At 39.3% G+C, this 20,101-nt stretch overlaps 2 protein-coding genes across 2 annotated transcripts in view; both read left to right on the forward strand.

The window, feature by feature from the left end:
• The first annotated feature begins 6,986 nt into the window (after positions 1-6,986).
• The window catches only part of LOC144646284 (uncharacterized), a 29,231-nt gene continuing 16,116 nt past the window's right edge, over positions 6,987-20,101 (forward strand). The window contains exon 1 of the mRNA XM_078505817.1: positions 6,987-10,080. Coding sequence (XP_078361943.1) covers positions 6,996-8,765 — 1,770 coding nt within the window. The 5' untranslated portion in view covers positions 6,987-6,995 and the 3' untranslated portion in view covers positions 8,766-10,080. The remainder of the gene's footprint in view (positions 10,081-20,101) is intronic.
• LOC144645960 (uncharacterized protein KIAA1958-like) lies at positions 17,586-18,383 on the forward strand. Its single transcript, XM_078505471.1, has one exon. It carries the CDS (start codon positions 17,586-17,588, stop codon positions 18,381-18,383), a length of 798 nt encoding a protein of 265 aa, XP_078361597.1.

Below are 20,101 nucleotides of genomic sequence, written 5' to 3' on the forward strand. Positions count from 1 at the left end.
CAAAGGATAAAGGGAATGCGTTTGACCTTCGCCCATCGCCCTCGTCACTAATTACACTAGTATTTAAATCTACGCTACTTGTTTGACACCTTAGTCTGAAGATGATAAAGACTTATATCGAAATATTACAAGTACTCCAACGATTCCTTGCATTTGTTGCCTTTTTGCCTGTATCATAGACACAATGCATTTACTCGGTATCACATTTATCCTCTATAATTTTCCGCCAATTAGATCCTGATAAAACGATCTGTGTCGTGACAAACCAATTTTATGCTGCACTAGCGATACTTCCGGTACTGAAATGTGGGGCAATTTTTATTTTCTTTGAAGGAACGGGGGGGGGGGGGCCCTACAGCCCCCCTGCTCCCACCCTGCTCCGCCGCCTATGCGTTATTTTAAAACACACGAAATAAATTAGCAGAAAATTATTTCATTGTATTACAAAGTCTTCAAAGACGAGAACTGTTATCTTCTTTACATTTTCCAATACAAATATTTAATAGTGCTCAAGTGTCAGCAAATAAGAGCTTACTTGAACCATAAATCGAGGCTCTTCGTTTTCTTTTTCTGATTTTCATCCTTTTAGCATAGTGAATTAAATATAATTCTGTCAATTCAGTTAACAGTCGTGGAAACCTGGCAAGTGTCATAACGACAGTGAAAAAAACAGCAACGTTGAGGCAAAAACTTTATTAACATTTCTCTACATCTACATGCATACGCAGCTAGCGCTATACATCTCGGTTATACATGTTAAGCTGAAACAAGATAGCTACTGAATATGATTTAACATGATTACTGACAAACGATTAGCCCTTACGGTTGTTCACAGGATCATAGGTATGAACGCACCAATTAACAGGAATTAAAGTGCGATGAAGAAAACAAATTGGAAAGAAGACAAGGTAGAGCAAAGGGTCTGAAACCCTATCTCGACGTTATTCCTTACCAATGATCAGACTTTTAATTTAAAACGAACAAATGACTCCAAATAACTTTGAAACTTAAGACTAGTCTGACGAAGCCCTCGCAGGGGTTTCAGAGAACAAGGAAACGTGGCTTAAAGCTGGGAACAAGGGAACAAAAGCTGTGTTTCTGATATTTTAAGGAAAAGGCCCGGGGGGGGGGGGGTACTCCATATAATGGCCTATACGGGGAGGCTCCGCCCGAAAGGGGTACCTTTTTCAGGCTTCAGGTATATGAAAGGGTAGGGATTTCACAAGTTTTGGTATATGAAAGGGTATGAAAATCCGTCATTTAGGTTTTTTAAAGGGCCTTTAATTAATATATTGAACAGACGCACTTTATAGCTGTATTATTTTAATTTATTAAGCGCTGCATGAAAATGACAAGAAAACGTTCTGTTCTACGTCTATGCCATGTCTTTTAGGTATATGAAAGGGGTACCTTTTTTCATTAAAAGGTATACGAAAGGGGTACAATTTTCTGTCAAAATGGTATATAAAAGGGTAAGGGGTAAAAGCTTGGGGCGGAGCCTCCCCGTATAAAACTTTTTTGAGTGCCCCCCCCCCCCCCCGGGGGGAACAGGGATCACAAAATTCGACAAACTTCTTTAGGGAACAAGGGAACACAAGAGAAATTTTCTTAGGAACAAGAGAACATCTATCCCCTCCGGGAGGGGCTCACTGACAAATGGTGTACTGACCTCTCATTAAGCCTTGAACGGGTTGATTTTTCTTGCCAAGCCTCGTAGCTCGATAACAAGTATACCCCAAAATTGACCATTTTTAAGAAAAATATATTTTGGTATTTTCAGGCAGATCTCATTAAGACCTTTCATTAAAAAAAAGAGCATGGAAAAAGATTGACTGTACACAAAGTTATGAACGAAAAACTTTTCTTGCCATTAATTATTTGATATTTTTAGCTGTCAACAGGTTGTCTTAAGAAGCGCGGCGATCTACCGTTGCGTGATTTTATATCACAGTTCTTGGTTTTCGACGAGATGCTTTGGGTGTTTTTCGCTGACAAAATGCATATATTTTTTTTCAGACGTGAAAGAAGAAACATTTTCCCATTCCTTTCTCATGTTCAAAGAATGCTGCAACAACGGAAAAAGGCAAAAGATTGGGCTGATTTACTAGTAGATAGCGACAGCGAATTATTTTTCGCCACTTGAAACGGTAACGACGGTAACGCCACGACCCGGCATCACAACCAGTTCCTCGGCTTACTTGCGACTCCACGTTTTTGTTGTTTTAGATTTAACATTTCTAAAACTGTTGCATTAAGACGAAAATTGTTATAAAGGGAGCGGTAGAAATAAAATTATGCAACAGACTGTTTCCGACCAGAAGCAACATTTGACACCGCTTTGAACAAGTTCTATTGTTAAAGTAAAATGAACCTTTATTCTATCGCTCAACGCGTGATCATTTTCACACGTCTTGTGTAATTAATCTCATTAAAGCGGAAGCACGCCCCAAAATACATTTTCTTTCGTATCTCGTAAACAAAGTTTCGAAGAGAGAGGCGCACATTTTAAGTTCGTTTTCAATGGAGTTTCAACAATTTTCGCTGAAATTGGGCAAGAATGTTGCCCGATAATTGAGCAACAAAACTGTGTCAGCGAATTTTAACTTTTTTCTTCTTTCAAAAGTTATGGCTGTTTAAACGCAGACAATAGTTGTTCCTTACACTCTTAAAGTTTATCTGCGTGTCAAAAACAAACCAGACAAGTAGTCAATATTCCCCGACACAGTTTCTTTAGAGAAATGTGTGAAGAACACATAGCGATGCTAATCGCTTTTTCCCACTCAAATTTGTCCGGAAACGAACCCGATTTATGAGCCTCGGTACTTTTGGAAATAACACGCTCTCTTTGGATAACATTATTATTTTTACTTAAAATAAGTATATCTCCGTCATCTACAATTCCTAAGCTTTCAAAAAATATATACTTTGTTGGGGTTTTCGTTAATTACCAGACGGTAAGACAGCTCCAACGCATGATGGTCATTTGGGGTACACTGATACCTTAATGCTGGACATGTTTAATTTGGGCCAATGCATTGTGGATGATATTTTTAAGTTAATAATGCTTCGTCATCCCGGTTCGTCATGCTACAAGACAGTTACAAGTCCCGGTACAAGTATGTAAATTAAAATAATTACAGAAAAATGCAAAAGTGCATGACTGCAGCCAAATAGTTGGGGAAACTAAATTCCCATACAAACAATATTCTCCAATATTGAACGTATTAAGAATGGAATTAAAGAAGTTAGCAAGGAACGTTGTCAAGAGCGTTGGCTCTTGACAATGACACTGTTTTTGAAAATGCTGTCATCGCTAGTTTTTATTTAAATAATTAAGAAGTAAAATTTAAGCACGGCCCAATGCTAACCTAATTAAATTTCTCACAAGTTACACAGGATTTAAAATCAACACAATAGCCTGGTTTTCACCGAGTGACGCGAGCACAAGCGCAAGGATAACAGCCTTTATTTCACCGAGAATACGTAAAGTACAAGGATCAAAACTTCTCCTTTTCTCGTGCTTGCGCCTGTGCTTGCGCTTGTTCTTGCGTCGCTAGTGACACTAGGCTTAAAAATTAAGAAGTTAAAATTTAAATGCGGCCCAAAACTAATGAAATTAAACTGCTAAGTTGACAATCACAAGCTTTACCAAAGTAACTTGGAATCAGATGATAATCAATGCAGTACACTCATAATGAACTGATCAAAAGGCTACATGTGTTATAATAAGAGAAGCGATGTATAAGACTTAAGCAATACGTGACATCTTTTCTATGCAAGGCTTTTGTTGACCGAAGGTTGTTTCTTCAATACATCGCGCAATTTCTTGGAACAATCCATCTTAGACAAATCCCTAAGTTTTCGGGGGGGGGGGGGGGGGGAGAGAGCAACCCTAAAGGACTGGCATCCCATCCAGCGGGAGTTGAAATACTTTTAGTCGCTTCGTGCTGCAGAAACTGAGTATACACGCCTGACTGTACTCTAAAAGTTCTTATTATCCGAGGTTAGTCGGTCTTTATGGGATAATCAGTGACCGAGGTGATGCGTTTTTCTAGGCAAGATATTTATTTTTTCACTTTCAGGTTGTACAAGGTTTTCTCCTCATGGCTCCCTTTGCACGATTTTTTTAGTCGTTTTTTCTTTTGGAAATTCCCCCTACCTCCCCTTAAAAATTGGTGTGTCCCTAAGCTTGTTGCGCAAGACTGTCAACCCTTTACGTGTTAGCTGTAGCCTAGTAAAATCAGTTGTATGAAAATTTCCACCACCACACGTTTTGGTTTTTAGAACTTTTTAAAATTACATTTTTAGCCTTTTTTTATAAACGAGCAAATATTATGACGAGTAGTGTACAGTTAGATACATGTTTCTTGCTGGTCATCGTGTGTCTCGTCTTTCTTGAAGTTTTTTTTTTCAGATTTTTTAAGTACTCCAGCCCACCTTCACAAAGGTTTTGCCCCTCTTTGCTTTCTTCATCACATTTCATCTTTTATTTGCATTTCTGTTAATGTAAATATTTAAATCACCCAACACGAAAGTGATTGGGATCGCCCCTTGTGCGCGGTATTTCCCTTTGAAGGTTTTCTCGTTTCTTGTCGTGTCGTGGTGTTCTGACGTGTACGGTTTTCATTTCCCCGGCACGGTATCATCAGCGACTAACTTTTTCTTCTTGTCGTCAAAAGGATTTGTAACAGCTGGCAGCCGAGATGGTAACCCACTGGTATCCCCACCTCTGACTCGTCCGCAGTCATCTCTCAGTCTCGCCTATTAATATTAACGTGAGAAGCGCGGGGAGCCCGAGGTGTGATGGGAAGGAAGAAGGAAGGGAGACAAATTGAGACTTTTGATGTATTTAGGAAAAAATATTTCCGAAAAACGGCCAGTGCACACTTTTTGACTTTTCAACACACTTTTCGACTCACGATCTGCCAGTCGTCTCCTTCCATTCTTCTGTTCCTTCCCATGATTCCCTCCGTTTTCAGTTTGACCCAGTTTTCCTGGACACAGGAGAGACAGAAAAGACGACTGGGGACGAGTCAGCCAAAAACAATGCCTGCTAGAATTCCATCACGCGTATACAGCGGTTTTATTCTAAATTATAATATTAATCCTTTCCGACTTCCAAGTTCAGTCACTCAAACACAATCTAGTATAGTGTTGAAAACGATGATTGGAAAAGCAACATAAAGCAGATCAATAGATACATGTCAGGACCTATGTATCGTTCCAGTTCAGAAGTTTACGACTATTGGAAGAAGATGGGGTCTCTGGTTGTCAGTAACGGACAAACGTTTTATGTTTTATAATATTAATAATAAAAGCGTATTCTCTTGAAAGACATTTTCTTAATTCCTTCTTAATTTCTCTTGCTGTTTTTTTTCTTGGAAACTTGTTTAGTTCGTTTGACCGTGATTTAGTAAAACAGGTCTTGACTTCCACACGTAGACTTTGCCTAAAGAAGACGATGTAACCCGACACTGAGAATTCGGAATACATAATAACACAGTTGTCTTCCTCGAATGAAAGTGTCAGAATATCTGCGTACTTTAAAACAATCAATGGGGAACCTTTTCCCACGTGGTATCTAAAAAACCACATTTGACACATTTATTTCAATTACTATGTACTTGAAAAAACTAACGTACGGTGTTTGCTATTAGTCAACTTCTAATGTCTGTTTTGACTGAGTATTTCCCCCACCCAAAGAAAATGTATCTCCTTGGTGTCCGTTGACTGTTTCCAATTATCCATTTAGCGTTATCCGTTTCCATGCGTTTTAGATAGTTTAGTACAACAGAGACCTGTAAGTTATTATTATCTCTATAAGAGAGAAGACTCGCTGTTAAGAAACAGCTGACTGAATTAAAATTAAAGACATGGAAATATGAAAACAAATCATTACAAGAAATCTGGTTTAAAGGAGAAAACTGTTCACCGTACATGTGTGTTTAAATATTACATTGGGCTAAGGTCTATCTTCTTTCTTTCGTAAATTTTCTCATAATCGTTTTCTCTTAAAGAAAAAAAAAATGTTTTTCTTATTTAAAAAACACAGGAAATAAAGTAGAAGAAATTTCTTAATTCATAATAATGATGATGAGGACAACTATTAACTTCTTGACTTCAGTGGATACTATTCTTATACAGCTATTAATGGTGCTCGTGTCCTAATGTGTTTAGCGTAGAAAAAGTGCTACCTTCTTATCTTCTTATATGAAACCTGCCAGTATTCTGCTTTACGTTTCCCGCATTTACCATGGCTCATCCAAGTCAAGAGACGTTCAACCGAAGATTGTATAATTTATTGTAGTGGCTTTTGGCGAATGAGTGGTGTTTTCAATTTGTTTTACCTTGGGTAGTGATCTCGGTTATCGCTGTTTTCATCTTTCGACTACGTCTCATGAATCGCCAACTTCTGCCTTTTTGTCCTGTTGTGGCCGCCAGATTTGTCCTGAGATATTTTCGATAACAGAAACTTACCTACGGTGTCGCCAGACGGAACAAAACATCTAAGTTCGAAAATTTCACATTTTTAAAAAATTCTACATTACTGTATTGTTTGTCTGCTTGGTATTAAATCGGTCGGTCGAATACCTTTTCTCCCTTTACTAGCGAAAGAGGGACGAATCTTTTTCTAACCTACAATTCAAATAACGGGAACGAATATTTGTTTTCTTCCTGTACGGACTACGTCAAGTATTCCATTTGGCGCAGGCTGGATTGATCGGACACCAGCTTCAAGGGTAGTTCTCGAATGCGTTCACCTGTTATTTCAGGTCTCAGAACAGCTGTAAAATGACAGAAATCTTTCGCCTTTTCTCAGCTGTTCATTCGCAGGTCTCATCGGTTTTCAATTTTGTTTGACACATATTACCTCAGCTGAAAAACTACTTTACCTCATTGTAAATTACCAAATATTACCTCACTGAAAACGATCTATTCTATTCAATTCTTCCAGTTTCAAACTTCACTATCGATCGCTGAGTGACTGAACGATCATGAATCGGCTGCAGTTGGTCGCAGCGATTGTTTTCGTTGTGGTGTATTCCAGTACCGTTTTTGCCAGCGAGAATGGAAATAGCGAAGCAGAACAAGAAGAAGTTCCAAGTGAATACATTCTACCTGGTTACGTAATGGACGACGATACTGCCATTGAACTCCTTCATCGGCAAACCGAGATGACCTACCAACTTAACTTGCCAAAATACCTAGATGAAATGAAAGCTAGTTCCCCTAATCTCCAAAAGCAATTCAACGATAAAGATTTTGCAATTGTTGGTTCACTTGCCACGCTGGATGCCACCATAACATTTGGCGAAGGAATAAAAAATCTCCAGGTGATCCGTGCCGACACACAAGCAGGCTTTGAAGGTCTCCCCAATCCTGAGAACGGCAAGTTACACAACCGTGTTCAAAGACTGAACTCTTTGCGCAATGTTGTCTGGCTTTTAAAAGAAAAATTGAAATCTGGTGTGGTCACTGCCGATTCTTCTTTGATGGATAAACTTAGGGAGGCACAGACCTGGCTTTCAACCCAGACTGGAGGGCACTTGGGTCAAGGAATGACAGCCGTTCTTGAAAAAGTTGGAATAATGGACAAGTTAAAAGCAAAATGGGGCGCCGGTTCACTTAAATTCAGAAGCTTTTCGGCCGCCGCTGCCAACGGACTTGACTTTGTTATAAATGGGTACAATACCGTGGTTAATTCAATAGCAGTAAATCAAGAAGTGACGGATGCTAACATTCTTGCTCTGAGTAGTTCTGTTACTGCAATGGCTGGCGATATAGCGATGGGTGTCTCTCAAATATTGGCAACCAGTGCCAAAGCATTACCCGCTCTTGGACCTATTGGGTATGCTGTAGCCGCTGTCCTGTACATCGCATCGTATGCTACCGGAGTTGCATCAGGACTTGTAAGTCAGGAGGACCTGGAGCCAAAAGATTATGTCAAAATATTTCTAGCGCCTCTCGTCCCTTCTCCGGATTTTGCATCTATGGTGGAGATATTCGACGCGCATGCCAAGGGAGACATATTCCACGCTTACTACATACTGATGACGCAAACAACGCCTGCGGCTTTCTATATCGTGGCCAAAGCAATTAACGATGTGAAAACTGGATCGAATGAACTGACAAAGTATACAGCATTTGTAGAGTTTTTAAGACTGGCCCATTTGATTGAAAAACGGGATGAGTTCGCCGACAAACTCAAGGAAAGTATGAAGACAATTATCCAGGACATCAAACCAAAGAAATTCCTTTTCGCTTATCCTGCCGTTTTTTCTGATGACGCAGAAAGTGGAGAGTACGAAGCTGAAGGTTGGTCCAACTCACAAACCTTAAAACGTGACTTTGAAATCACAGCTGAGCTGGAAAACAAGATTGTATTCTTTGCTACGTACAATGAAAAATTTGCCAAACCATATGAGTGTCGTGCTGATGCTGCTCAAGGTTTTACATTTTGTCCCAGCGTTGTCGAACGCGAAGATAACGCGCTGATCTTTCTGGGAAATAACGACCTGACGGACAAGGTAATATTGGAGGAAAACACTGAAGCTTTTGGGATGGGAGGAGACGATCACTTTGAACTGAAGTCGGTAAGGAACAAAGGAATAGTTAAGATAGACGGAGGAGCGGGAAGTGATACCATTAACACATACAATTCTCACTGGGAAGGCGAAAACTATCTTTCTGGTGGTGGCCCTGAGAGAGACATCATTCAGGGAGGGAAAGGCAAGGACATTATTCTGTTGACAACGACGAAGTGACCGATGTTGGTGGAGATAACGTCTTCTTAGTAGAAGGAATTGGTAATGATGATATCCTAGTTGGACCTGGAGCAGACCTCGCAATCATAAGGAAATCAGCTGGCTCTGTGGCGTTCTCCATGCGCCGAGCGAACCACGAGACAATGGATCAGCAAAAGCCAAAAAGAATAGCGTACGACAGCGATGCCAGGCTGACTTATGGGGAAAACAATGCAGAGAAAGATGTCATCAAAGGAAGTTACACGTATCACGATGTACTAAGCATGACAAACTACAAGCCAGATACGTCCACACGATCACCTGACCAGAGAATAGTGCTCCTCAATGAAGGAAAGACCATTGACGAATACATAAGTCAAATTTCGGATGTAGTTGATGATCTGTTTGACGATCACCGCGGTGAAGTAATTTCCAGTGTTTTCCCTTTTACGCTTTAATGGTCGAAGATGCCCAACACATTTTTTTCGAAGACATTGAGAGATTCGAGCTGAGCAAACATTGCTTCAATCTTCTGCTGCTAAAAAACGATGAGTATACAAATGTCAGGCATGAGGTCATTGGAGGTGCATTGGACGATTATGTTGTGAACTTGGATGACGACATAGATCTGATGGCGCAGATGGGCACTGGTGCCAACCGGCTGTACTCTGGTCTAGGAAATGACGCCTACTCTGTCATCCTTGATGATTCGAAGGATGTCATCTACGACCGGGGTGGTGAAAATATCGTCGCAATCATGCTACAAGACGGCATGAAGCTCCAACACGTGGAAATCATGCGGAGGGGTAACCGTTACGAAATATATAAGAAAGGCGGTAATCCGTTACTCGAGTACGTGTTTCACAGCCCCAGCAATGAGCAAGACAAGGTTCAGTTCCTTATCAAGGACAACACAGGCAAAGAAGTCGTGTTCAAGATGCTTCCAAGACCCCAGTACGTCAGTAATAGGTTTCATTACCGCCAAGATATCGCTGACTATCACCTGAGGTACGAATTGCTTTGCGAATATCGGGATATAATATCGTCTATCTCCCCACCAAAAGGAGAGATTCTAAATATTGCGGAATGCAAACACAAAGATCGTGCACGGAAAAAGAAATCGAGAAAATCTTTGAAAACCATGTATGCAAAGCATCATGTGATAAATGTATCAATAACGTTAACAAAACTTTTTGATTGAAGTTATTCTTAGTACGATACAGTAGCAGTTTGGGACTAGAATATGAACAGTCAATGCAATCATATTAAAACTATTTTCATCTAAGCGTGCAGCCAAGTAAAATGGTTTGATAATTGAAGTGATGTAATTGAAAACGTATAATTGTTCATTTCCTTGAGATGATGTATTATGTCGCATCACTCTAGAATCTAGTAGGGTACGAAATGGAATAATGTGCTGACTGTGCTGTAAAACCTTTAAATTCTTGATTATACTTAATAAACTGAAATTCTGTCAATGAGCTTTATTGCTTCTAATTCATTATGACGGCTTTCATACTAACACTCAGTGTCTAAAAATAACTGAGTAGAACATCTGCAAATGGTTAGATCAGTTCTAGTCTTCAAACATAAGGACGATAAACCGTAGACCCCGTCTCCTGCATCTTCAGTGTTATGGTCAGCAGGGGACGTTAAAGAACCCACACACTTATCGTAAAGAGTAAAGCACGAAGTTTCAGGTGTTGTGGTATGGTCTTTACCCTTCTGCCTCCTCCACAGGCTTTTCCAAGTCCGATTGAGCGCTGATTCTGATAGAGAGACGCGAGTGGGAGGAATGGGACCCCAACGATCGCGAGCGACTGAGGACGAGGCAGTTTACCTAATTTACTGTCTAGGTAGAGAAAAGGGAAGCATTAGCTGATTGAAGTTAGGGCTTTTCACAAGTTGCTCGGCAACTTTCTGGCAAATTTTCATATTTCGAGCAACTTTTTTCCTCTCGAGCAACTTGTTGCATTTTGAGCAATTTCCAGACCGAAGATCTCCGAAGATTATCCGAGTGTTGTTCAAAGGCCATACGAACGTTTCCGAAGATTTGCGAAGTTTGCCAAACATTTTCGAGGAACATCTGAAGACGTTTCAACTTTCGGCTCATTCTGGATAAAAACATTACAAAACTCGCCTGCAAACATGACGTCATCGATATCTTCACGATTTTTCTCAGTTAACGAAATTCTTGTTATTTAGCAAATTTTCCCCTTACTGGATGATATTTAAGTACTTCTTTTGCTGTAAAATTGCATAAAACTGCTTAGAAATATTACCCTCAAAGGGAAATTATCATATATTTAGAGAAATTCCCTTGATTAGAAGCAGCGTTTTGGATTTTTTGGAGCAACTTTTTTTTTATCAGAAGCAACTTTTTTGGATATTTGGAGCAACTTTTGAGCAACTTTTTGAGAAATTACGGGCAACTTTTTGGGAAATCCCGAGCAACTTGTGGAAAGCCCTAACTGAAGTTACTTTGATTTAATTCGTCCAAGCAAATCTCAATGAAACCCGAAATTTAGTTGCATTGCCCTATTTCGAACATGAAATCCAATGATTCGAAAAGACTACTTCAAAATTATACACCAAACTCTTCGGCTTTAATGACTACCTTAAAACAAGATTAACTGGCCGTTGTGGAGCGAAGGCCTTAATAAAGGGCACTCAATTTAAAGCTCTGGCCAAACGGAGACGCAAGTAGACGTAAGTTAACTTGCGTCTCCGTTTGGCCAGGCCTTAAAGGGACAGTGTCACCATAATTTGGTGCTACTTAAGAATGCAATGAAGGTTTTGGTAAGAATTGGAAATCCACTTATAGTGGCCTGGCATATTGCTAAAACGTACTGATTACGTCTATTCACACTTTAGAGAATGAATTTATGCCTTTCTATGTCGTTCAAAGGTTACTTTGTTGATCACTGAGTGCATCCTTATAATTCCATCATAGTTTAAGAACGGCCGACTGTAAGGGCCGAGATCTTTCCGTCAGCGACCCATTTGGCGAATCGCTCATATTTTGCCCAAAGATACCCTTTGGTAAGACATTTGTTAAAATCATATTTAAAAGTTCCAGCGATTTTTTATACTTTTTTCCATAATAATAATAATAATAATAATAATAATAATAATAATAATAATAATAATAATAATAATAATAATAATAATAAAAAGCATCTTCCTTGGAGTGACGAATTTCTTTTGCTGTCACAATTCTTGGAAACTTGTTTAGTTTGTTTAATCGGGATTAAATTTAATGTCGACTTGCACACCAACCTGGTTCTTGCCTAAGAGCAAACACTGTAATTGGGACACTAAACAGAGTTGTCTTTCTCAAAGCTTTTAACGTTAAAAGGGACTGTGTCACGGCTGAATTAAGTTTATTTCATCAAATTTTGCCAAATATTTGCTGTGAAACTTAATGTTTGCAACGAATTTAATTCTGTGGACCTAAATGACAAAGCCATATATAGCTTAATTGCAACCAAATGTGTTCCCCGGGCGTTATAACTTAAAGTTTCAAACAAACGATACTATCTTTAAAAACTGTTCAGCCCAAAAATATTCAAAAAAACGAAATTGCAATACATTTCAATCTTCGTCCGACTTTTGGCCGTACGTACTTTGATATTTGTTGTGTTATTGAATTGTTCCTTCACCGTTTTAAGAGTTTACTTTTATATTTCACCAAATTTGATGGTCATTTCTTACATGACTGCATTTACTTGTGACACAGTTCCTTTAAGTTTAAATAAAGATCAATTACGATACAGAAGACATACGACATAGAAAACCTTTTGAAAAAATCAACGGGGTAGTCTCTTACGTGTTATCTAAAAAGTCACATCGGACATATTTATTTTAAAAGACAGTGAAGTTATAAAGCTGACAACAAAATGTCATGAAGAGCTGTCTAAACTATTAAAGGAACCCTCCACTGCTTTTCCAAGTATCGCTTAAAATGTTTCAAATGTGCCTATAATAGATCCTATATTAATAAAATGACTTACCTAGCTATCTGATTTTTTTTTTATCAATTTTCAAAGTAGAACCTTTTAGCCTCTTCGAAATTCCCGCGGCGCCATCTTTAATAGCGCACAATGGACTGTGGGCATTAATGACGTTTTGTGGTTGCCATGTCGCAGATTTTGCCATGTATCACTGAACCTACAGTACTCTTTTATTCTCAAACACTACTCTTCTTTCTGGTGAATTTTAAAAATATCGGGCCACAAATAAAGAAACATTTTGAAAGAATCTAACGGCTTTTATTTACAGGCGAGCAAAACAAAGATCAACAGTTCAGTTCCACTTATCAAATTTATTTCACTTTTTTAGGTATACAATTGCTAAACGAAACGTAAGGCTCTGTTATGAATAAAAACACAGAGCATAGATGACCTTTTTGCATCATAGTGTACCTTTATCTTTCGACAAAAATGACAGCTCTTTAAAAACACACTGATGTCTTCGCAATCTTTATTTTGAAAAACAGAAAATAAAGTAGAAAAATTATACCTTATGCATAGTATTTGATGACAACTTTTAAGCGTAGAAAGAGTGCGTCCTCCTTACATGAAACACGTCAGGATTCTGCTTTACGTTTACCACGATTCATTCAAGTCAAAAGACTTTCAACCGAATTTTGCTGTGGCGTTTTAGGGAATGGGTGGTATGTTCAACTTGTTTTGTCTTGGGTAGCGATCTTAGAAATCGCTGTTTTCGTCTTTCGACCATATGTCATGATTGTCCAACTTTTTCCTTTTAAAGGTCAAATGAACAGAAATTTCGATTTTTTTTATTTTTTGCCCATGTGTTTATTAAGAGCCAAGTAAACATATCCCGAAGTTTCAAGGCAATCGGACAAGTTGAAAAATGCATTTTTCAGGCCTTCATAATCGTAGAGAGCTCGGAAAAATTGTCGGAAAATTGACGGAAATAAAAACTTGTGACGTCATAATTGGTGTTTTTGAAGACGACCGCAGACCGATTCCGCAGACCGAACGTTAGAATTTAAATAAATGTGTTTAGTGACATTTCAAGCAGTTATTTCGTTCTGTTCGGCCGTTTTTCAGTTCATTGATTGTTGTTTGTTGTTCAGAGACGCGCATTTTTTTAAATAAAATAGCTAAAGCTCAAAAATAGCTTAAAGTTTTGTTTGCTGTCGTTTTGCATAATCATGTGAGACATAGGTAGAATGCATGCTGGTATGAAAACAAATCAGGAATCTCTTCTGTTCTTCTCATTAGCATTTTACGCTAATGAGCAGAATCATCTGCACGTGCGTTAACTATGCACGTGCGTTTTGAATCTTGGTACACTTCAAAGCCATTCTCTGCCGAACAACAATGTGAAATGACGAAATTTTGCGTGCGGTCTGTGGAATCGGTCTGCGGTCGTCTTCATAAACACCAATTATGACGTCAAAAACTCGTTCCATTCCTTCCATTTCAGTGCGCAGTCATTCAAAAACGTTTTCGTGAAGCCTTCGGAAATATTTGTATTTTTTGCTGTTATTCACGCTTTAAGGTGGCTTCATATGGTTTATGACCGCGCGCGCTGATGATGCAAGCATTCGGAATCTTCGCGCGCGAGCTGAAGCGAGCTCAGACAAAAATGATCAACAACGGATTTATGTTAAACATTTCAAAGGATAACTTTATCCGTAATAGATTTCCATGGCCGTACAATGCTGTTTAATCTTCCAAAGATTATGAGTTTGTAGATTTTCTTCATGCAATTACATCAAACGCTCAGTAAACACTGTAATCGAGCGCCTAGTGGTTTCAACGTTGACGCATGTTCAAATAGCGATCTTGGATAATTTCTATTCTGCTGACGTTTTTGTTACAAATGTCTGGGGAAAAATGGCAACTTTCGTCTAGCTTTTCTTGAGTTTCCTTCAGTGAAATTTCGTAAAAGTTGGCAGAGAGAAAATAATTATTTTGCTTTATGTGGCGCTCGTTTTTTAGGAAAATCTATAAGACGTGTTTTTACGCAGAGGGAAAAGACACAAATTTGCAGATAACAAAAAATCTGCCTTAACAACCTTTACTTTTTTCCCGTTTACAATTTTTTTCCAGGTTGTATCCATGTACTGTAAAAATTTCAGAAGATTTCACTGAAGGAAATTGTAGAAAATAGCACTTAAAGCCAGCTAATCACTAAAAGACGTATTTGTTTGGGTAGTCTTAATTCTCGACTTAAACCCATTTTTTTAACAGAGATGGTTGTAGAACACTATTTCATCATTGCTAATCAGGCGGTGTTGGACACGGTTCACGTGAAATTTTTCGACCAATCATTTGTCACCGTGGTGGAAGCAATGGCGGACAATTTTGTCGCGGGATTTTGAGAAGGTCTCATCTTCTTCGTGCGATTCCGGCGAAACTTTTACGGTTGTTACGGATTATTTTATTGGAGCTGGAAGAATAATACCTAGGCCAGTCATCTGTCAAGTTCTGAATTAAGGGAAGCGATTTTTCTCTCAAAACTAGTCGATTAAAATCATGCCATATGGTAAAGGGTTGTTTGGCGCAAGCGTTCGACGTCGATGAACATTTGCTCATTTCTTGACAAACAAGGATCAGTACTGTAGATTATTTTTGCATAGAACTTAAGTTCGATAGTTGAACTTTAAGAAAAGTACGGTGGGCCCGGGAGGGCCCCGCCGTTTTAACGGTCAAATTTAGACTTGAAGTTATGGGTTTTTTCCTTGATATGTGCCGCAGTCAGCTCTAATGATCTAGTTCTATTTTATTGCGGGCCCAAGAGAGGCCCGCAACCCTAATCTTGACAGTGACCAGCGGATTGCATATTACGCGTGCGCGCCACGTTTATAAAGGCTATCTGCAAACCGGAAGTTGAAAATTTTGTTCTTCCACTAAGAACGATCGGAATGCAAAAATGTGTCAATCATGACAGTTTGTCGTAACACCGGAAGAGAAAAATCTTGTCTCCAAGAGCGATAAGAATGCGAAAAATCAACAGTTTGTCACATTAGATCGAGGCTTCTGTCTTGCAGACATTACATTTTGCAGACGTTGTTTTATAGGTGTTGATTTTGAGAAGATCTGCTGTGATTGTATCACAGATAAACTACGGCAAAGCGAATGATTCCAACAACGGTTATTCTCGAGAAATTCCTTATAACACTGACAACAAAGCGAGTTTGCCGACGGAGGAAAATCACATCTCAATTCACACCGCGTGCTCGACTACACTTCGCAAAACTGTCAATCAAAAAAGCAACTCTGATTGGTTCGAGGCAATAGGAAACGAAAAAACATTCGTGACTTAAGCGTGACGCGTTACTCGACCTTACTCGGAATAATTTTCTTTTGTCCAGTGATTTAAAAACACTTCCCTTCAGTACCTTCTCTAAACTGCATCGAGGCCCGCACTTTCTAACCTGTGGTTACCACTAGTTGTAGTGTAATAAGATCAGTCCTTGAATATTCATGCCAGTTGTTTCACAGCAGCCTTCCTGGCTATCTGTCAGAAGAATTAGAGCGCATCCAGAGGCGTGCAATGCGTATAATTTTCCCAAATCCAGGATACAGAAAGGCATTAGAAGAGGCCGGTATCCCCACCCTAGCTGGTAGGCGTGATTGGCTTTCTAAGAGTCTATTTAATGACATTGTAACTACAAAAAACCACAAACTTGTCAATCTGCTGCCTGAAAGACCAACCAACAGCCACCAACTTCGGAATAAGAGAGTGTTCAACACGCCTGTTTGTAAGACGGACCGTTTTAAAAATTCTTTTATTATAGACAATAGTTTAAATTACATTGTATAGATCGTTTTTAATAGTTTTTAATATATTTTAATGTAAATAGCATTTAATATTTTTTAAATCTTGTAATATATAAAGTTTTAATACATTTACACGTAATTCAGTCTAAGGACTGCCAAGTGTAAAAGTTTTTTAATAATAAACGATATTTCTTCTTCTTCTTCTTCTTCTTCTTCTCCTCAGTTCTCTTCCATTTCGCGGCATTTTGCGGGAGTTGATGGTGTGATTTATGTCGATGTTCTTACAGGACAAGGGCTTAATTTGGTACTCCCGTTGATGTGTATTTATATTTTAATGTTCACTTGCCATTTTTGTTATTGTAGCGTTTATATCATCCTTTTGTTTGGCCGATATTCGGCATGTCGGAGCGATTGCCCAGCCACAAGCAGTTGAACTATAATGCTCCCGCAGTCCCGCAGTCGACGAATAATTATCCTTCGCTCAACATGCTTTATGAACGAGAAATACACATGTATTCCACTTATCCTTCGCGCAACACGCTTTGGTAAGAACGAGAAATTTGCATGTATTCCACTTATACTTCGCGCACCCGCTTTAAGAACGAAAAATATACACGTACAGTGAAACCTCGATTTAACGAAGTGCCAAGGGACTGTGGAAATGCGTTCGTTATATCGAGGGTTCGTTATATCGAAAACCTCGATATAACGAATTTGCGGAAAAACAACCAAAGTGTTCGTTATATCGAGGTATACTGATTCGATTTAGCGCCCGGGGCGCTTAATTACTTTTGGCACCTCAAGGGAGGGCGCTTATTCGAGACAGGGCGCTTATTTAACATTTTGAGAAACAACCAAATGTATCTAACAATAACAGGAACTGTAACAGTTAGAAATTGTTAACAGTTCAGTTACTTTTATTATAACATAGAGGGCAAAATTACTGAATGCTGATTGGCTAAGACAGAGGGCATTTTTCCTTAATTTTGGTAATTGCCCCGGGCAAAATTACTTGTTATTAATTGCTCTTTGGTTGCTTAGCAACGGTGAAAAATTTCTTTGTTTGCTTTTTTTTTAAACAATGGCGGCTCGTTTCGAGGCGGTGGACGATGGATTTATCGAAGAACTCAGGCAAATGAGCGAAAATGCAAACACCAAAAAAAGCACAGAACACTGGAAGAACGTTTTCGTGAAGTGGGCGACTGAAAGAAAGCAGGAAAAAAGTCTAGAAGAGTACGACTGCGAAGCGCTGGACAAAACACTGTCGCAGTTTTATGCCGAGCTACGAAAAGAAAACGGAGAAGAATACGAGCCGGATTCGCTTAAAGTAATGCAAGCTGCTCTCGAGAGATACTTGAAGACGAAGTCCTACCCGAAATCTATAATACGAGATAGAGAGTTTCTAAATTCAAGGAAAGTACTGGAAGGAAAAGCGCGAAAACTTAGAGAGCAAGGAAAAGGTAAGCGACCGAACCGAGCCAAAAGTTTGACGACTGAAGAAGAAGAAATCCTCTGGCAGAACGGCCAGCTTGGCAGTGAAACTCCCCGTGCCCTGAGTAACACAATGTGGTGGTTGTTGACCCAGCACTTCGGCCTACGAGGGCGACAAGAGCATCACCAAATGAAGGTTAAAGATTTTTGCCTGCAGAAGGACGACGGTGGAAATGAATTTCTAACTTTCTCCGAGGGACTTACAAAGACGAGGCAAGGAGGACTAAGCGTAAAACAACGATTAGTTACTCCAAAAATGTTTGCCACTGGAGGAGAAAGGTGCCCCATCAAGTTATTCAAGCTCTACATGGAAAGGCGACCGACAGAAATAAAATCGCAAGGCCCATTTTACCTGTCGGTTATTGATAACCCGGTTTCAGCCGTGTGATACAAGAAAACACCAATGGGCAAAAACAGCATCAACACCATAATGAAGAAAATGAAAGAAAACTCACCGCTTCAAGATGTATGTCCTGAGAAGAAGATCACAAACCACAGCGCTAGGGGAAAAACGGTGGTGAAGAAACTGAAGAGTTCCGGCGTTCCAAAGTGTGAAATAAAGAACATCACAGGCCATACATCCGCCCAAGGACTCGACGACTACGACTCAGGAGACGAGCTAGAACAGCAGCTGATTTCAGGAATCACTGACAACAGTGGTCCGCCCCAAAGAAGTGTCTTGAGACAGCTGAATGCACCAAATTCGTTCCCATTTGCAGCTTCATGTGGATCCAGCCAGCCTGTTTACAACTTCAGCCATTGCAGCGTCACTTTGAATATTGCGGGAGATCATTCAGCCCAGAAAAGCTCAAGCAGCAGCGGCGCTAAGCGTCCTTTTGACTCTGAGTAACTTTTAAAACTTTTGTGTGACTTTTTTACGTTTGGAAAACATAAAAAGGCTTAACTTTGCCTAGAAAGCATTAAAATTTCATTGATGGAAAACGTTTTTCGGCAGGCCTGGTTTCTGTGTTTTGTCGTTGTTGCGCAAAAATAAAATTTCATTCAGCTGATTTGTGCATTTCACAACTTATTGACGTTAACTGATCATTGAAATGGGTTCCTACGAAATTGCGCAACAGCGCGCATTTTCTAATAAAAAAGAGAAAATTTTGCCCTCTATGTCATAAACAAGTAATCACATGTTTCCTCGTAAAATTAAGGATTAATATCACTTGTGTTTTCAGAAGTGCGACGAGGGCAATTTCTGCAACTTCTGAAAACACAAGTGATATTAATCCTTAATTTTACTCGGCCCCATGCGATTACCTATACAAATAAATGTTCATTTAAACAGTAAATATATACATAAACTGTACGGAGAACGGTCAGGTGTTTATCTAGTTAACGTCAACGACTTTAGTAGGGGAAGTTATCCACAATAGGGGCACTTATTAGAATACGGGTGCTTATTGGAATAGGGGCGCTTATTTACAAAAACACATTCGAAGGGGGGCGCTTATTCGGAAGGGGGGCGCTTATTGGAAGGAGGGCGCTAAATCGAATCATTACGGTAGTTAATAATTGTTTTTCACGCTGTTGCGTTGCACTACCCAGCATTTAATGATCTGAACGACTGTCAAAAATAACCTTTGTGCTTTAATGTCTAATACCCACAAAGGTATGGACATATGTCTTCGAAGTTGTCTTCCTATTAGGATTTAAGCATTTTCATCCTTGTTGGTCTGTTCTACATTCATCTTTTGTCGCTTGTTAACTGAAATTCGTTATATTGGGGTACATTTTACGTTTGGGCTTCCGGATTGTGTTCGTTATAACGAGGATTTCGTTATATCGAGGTTCGTTATATCGAGGGACTGTTCCATACATTTTACTGTAACTTTGGCCGGGCTGAAGAATATCGTTCGTTATACCGAGGACTTCGTTATATAGAGGTTCGTTAAATCGAGGTTCCACTGTTTTCCACTTATCCTTCGCGCAACATGCTTTAACAATGAAAAATATGCATGTACTCCACTTATCCTTCGCGCAGCACGCTTTAAGAACGATATATATATGTGTTCCACTTATCCTTCGCGCAACTCGCTCGAAGAACGAGAAATATGCATGTGTTCCACCTACCTATTCAAGAAGACGAACATTAAGTGT

Source organism: Oculina patagonica, chromosome 3 (genome assembly GCF_052425735.1).
Source record: "Oculina patagonica isolate OP01 chromosome 3, crgOcupat, whole genome shotgun sequence".
Taxonomy (NCBI): domain Eukaryota; kingdom Metazoa; phylum Cnidaria; class Anthozoa; order Scleractinia; family Oculinidae; genus Oculina; species Oculina patagonica.

What these genes read in the sequence shown, in the direction of transcription:
- LOC144645960 (XM_078505471.1), top strand. Translation starts at nt 17,586, where the DNA reads ATGGCGGCTCGTTTCGAGGCGGTGGACGATGGATTTATCGAAGAACTC.